This window comes from Microtus ochrogaster, chromosome 1 (assembly GCF_000317375.1).
Source record: "Microtus ochrogaster isolate Prairie Vole_2 chromosome 1, MicOch1.0, whole genome shotgun sequence".
In the NCBI taxonomy this organism is placed as follows: domain Eukaryota; kingdom Metazoa; phylum Chordata; class Mammalia; order Rodentia; family Cricetidae; genus Microtus; species Microtus ochrogaster.
The window spans coordinates 90,825,704-90,829,200 of NC_022009.1; the positions used below are offsets into that span (position 1 = coordinate 90,825,704).

General features: G+C 44.7%; 1 protein-coding gene across 2 annotated transcripts in view; it reads left to right on the plus strand.

Annotated features, from left to right (window-relative positions):
- Pld1 (phospholipase D1) overlaps positions 1 to 3,497 on the plus strand; it is a 186,775-nt gene that overhangs the window by 114,731 nt on the left and 68,547 nt on the right. For both annotated transcript variants that reach the window (XM_005343906.2, XM_013347951.2), the window contains one exon: positions 99 to 187. In XM_005343906.2, the coding sequence (XP_005343963.1) occupies positions 99 to 187 (89 nt within the window). The remainder of the gene's footprint in view (positions 1 to 98; positions 188 to 3,497) is intronic.

Genomic DNA, 3,497 nt, shown 5'->3' on the forward strand with positions numbered 1-3,497 from the left:
AGGCATTTTCTCTGTCACCAATATAATATTGGTCCCCTCATTCTACACAATTCCCAGAGAAAACCCGGCCTTACCCAAGTGTCCTATTTTTCTCGCAGAACCAATTTCTCATAAGCTGTGCTGATGATAAAGTCGTGTTCAACAAGGTGGGCGATGCTATTGCCCAGAGAATCCTGAAAGCCCACAGGTAAGGTTCACTTTGAACAGAAGTTCCAACCAAACTGCTGTAGCTGCTCTTGATTCTCTGAGGAGGTGGCCACAAAAGCTGGTGTTGAAAATGGACTCCTCTTAGCTGGCTTGTGACTCAGTTGCTGAGAAATATTCAGTTTATCTTGGTGGGAACCATCAGCTTTCTGGCCTGCCTTTTTCCCACATGTGGGGCTTATGATCCGAGTTAGTTCATGGCAGATAGTGAACTATGCTCACACAAACAAAGCAGAATGGACAAGAAACATTGCCATAGAGCTATATTTAAATTCTCATTTCCAAATGTCATATTTCTTTAGCTCATGGATTTATTTCCCAACAGCCTTATTCTAATTATATCCATATACTGTGCAGTCCCGTAGTGAAGTGAGTAGTTCAACAGCTCGGTGCAGTCACAGAGTAGCTGGCCTAGCCCGTTTTGTTGTCTGTTTACTTTAATAACACCATTATTGCGCATGTATGTACATGGTGCACCCACACACAGCACACGCCACGGTCCAGAGTGGAGCAGAGTCAAGCTCTGTGCTCTCTTCTCCTACCGCGTGGGGCCCAGGAGTCCAACTCAGGTGGTCAGGATTGGCAGCGAGCACCTTTTCCCTGCCAGACTTTTAGGAATATTTTCTTCTAGGAATTTTTTTATTTAAAAAATGTTATTTTTTTTTTAGTTTGGTGTGTGTGAGTGTGTGTGTAGGTGCACACATGCCCACCGAGCTTTCTTGCTGTCCCAATAATTCTTTCTGTTTTATGTGTTACTATTTGTGTCTTTGACTCTCTCTGAGGTATTCTGTATCTTGTGTGAGTTTGTGGTCCACCTTCACTGTGTTTGTGGATGTAGATTCACAGCCAGCACTGTTGATTGGACAGACTATGGCCACATGTTCAAAGGAGCCGGGTGAGGGGGGGTGGGGGGGCAGGGGCGGGGGAGCTTGTTCCTTCCCGCTCGGCTAGTTTATACCCAAAATAATTACACAGAAATTGTATTAATTAAATTACTGCCCGGCCCATTATCTCTAGCTTCTTATTGGCTAACTCTCACATGATCTAACCCATTTCTATTAATCTGTGTTCACCACGAGGTCATGGCTTACTGGCAAGATTCTAACCCCTTTTCCATCTTTTTTTCATATACTATGTAGTGGTTTTAGAATGAAGGACATCTTAATGGTAACTATTAATATTTTATCTGTTTCAAAGTTTTTATTTACATTATCTTATTGAATCTTCACACTTGGGAAAGTAGGTCTTGTAGTTGTGGATGTTCAATAAACCATGTGACTTCTGATCTTATTTACTTTTCTTGTGCCAAAAAAATACCAACCAAAGCAGATTAAGGCGGGAAGTCTTTGCTTTATCTCATGGTGTGAAGATACAGTCCACCACCTTGGGGAGGCATGGCGGGATGTGAAAGTGGGAGGCATGGCTGGATGCAAAGTAGGGGACATGGTGGGATGCGAAAGTGGGGAGCATGACGAGATGCGAAGTGGGGGGAGGCATGGCGGAATGCAAAGTGGGGGACATGGCAGGATGCAAAGTGGGGAGAGGCATGGCAGATGCGAAGTGGGGGGCATGGCAGGATGAGAAGTGGGGGGCATGGCTGGATGTTAAGTGATGCCTGCCTTCCATCTGAAGTCAGGAAGCGGGGTGAACACTGACACTCAGCTCGCTTCCCTGTTTGAACTCAGTCCACTGCCCCAGTCCACGGAATGGTGCTGCCTTCACTCACAGTGGGCATTTCCATGTCAATGGGCCTAATCTAGTGATTCTTCCAGGCATGCCCAGAAATCAGTTGATATTAACTATCACACTTGTCTAGGTTGTTTTTCAGCAATTTGGAATTTTGAAGGACCAAGTGTTTTCTCATAGCATGCAAACACGATCCATAGCTGGCTAGGAAGAATGGTACATTCACCCCATGGGGCTTCCTCGTGTGGAGGTAGTAACTGGGGTAGGCCTCTATGGCTCTTTCCCCTTCGCCAGTCATTACACACATACTGATCCTAGAGAGTGGGAACAAATGAGGCAGGTTCCTGGGTAAAAGGTCATCACTGTGAGTCAGCAGTGGGGATGGTGTCTCACCCCCGTGCTGAGGGGGTCTGGGTCACCCTGCATTCTGTGCCTCTTGTGGTCCATTCAGCAGGCCTCATCCTCCACTGTGTGATAGAATCACCATCAGGTGTCTGGAAAACTGCCCAGTTTGCCTCCGCTTCCCATTTGCTGGGTACAGTTTCCTAGAGGGAGGCCATCAGATTGTATATGGCTGCAAAGGTGGTCCCAGGCATGGCCAAGATGGTGTGGTTGTCATCTGGAACACAAGGACAGCCTTTACCCTCAGATGCTCCCGGAGCATCTGTTGCTGCAAGGATTCATAAACAGCCTTGCTTGTAGCTGGACATACTTGTGTACGCAGAGGTTTCTCACCTCCCTGACCCCCTACTCCTGGAGCAATTAGGGAGTTTAAAAAAATGCATTATTTTTCTGTCAGTTTTGGCATCTCATTGATGCAGGACTGCTTGCTTTATTTAGAAAGCACATTTGGCAAAAGGAGAAAACAAAAAATGGTTTTATGAAGTTGAAATAAATCGCAGGAAAATATTAAGTTAGCAAATGAATTCATCACAGTGAATGGTAGATCACAAACTTTGGAACTTTGATTATCTAATAACTGCAACTGGATGAGCTAGAACTTTTACTGCTCTCCGTAGCACCCAATAGTGCATAGGTACCTGTGAGATTGGGCTGGGTAGTTTAGGAGTTAGAGAGGATGTTTTTCTATGTGTCTGTGTGCATATGAGGGTGAGTGTGTGTGTATGTGTATGTGTGTGTATGTATGTGTGTGGGTGGGTGGGTGTGGGTGCGTGGAGGCCAGAGGATAGCTTCAGCTCCCATTCCTCAGGTGCTATGGGCTATCACTGGACAAGACTGCTTACTGATGAAAATTTAAGTGTTCACCTCAGAAATGCTTGAGAATGTGAACCATTGTTGTCAGTACTTCAAACCAATTAGGGAAGGCAAAAGAACTCAACTGATTGTCCAAGAGAAAGATTTAAGTTAAAAAAAAATCAAGACTGATATTTAAATAAAACATTTAAATTAAGCCAGGGATGGTGGTGCAAGCCTTTAATCCCACCAGAGGAAAGCAGATCTCTGTGAGTTCAAGGACAGTCTGGTCTACATAGTTCCAGGCCAACCAGATTATGCAGAGACTCTGTCTCCAAAAAAAAACAAAACAAAACAGGTCAATATGATCTTTTTATCTGCCTGCCTATCTATCTATCTATCTATCTATCTAT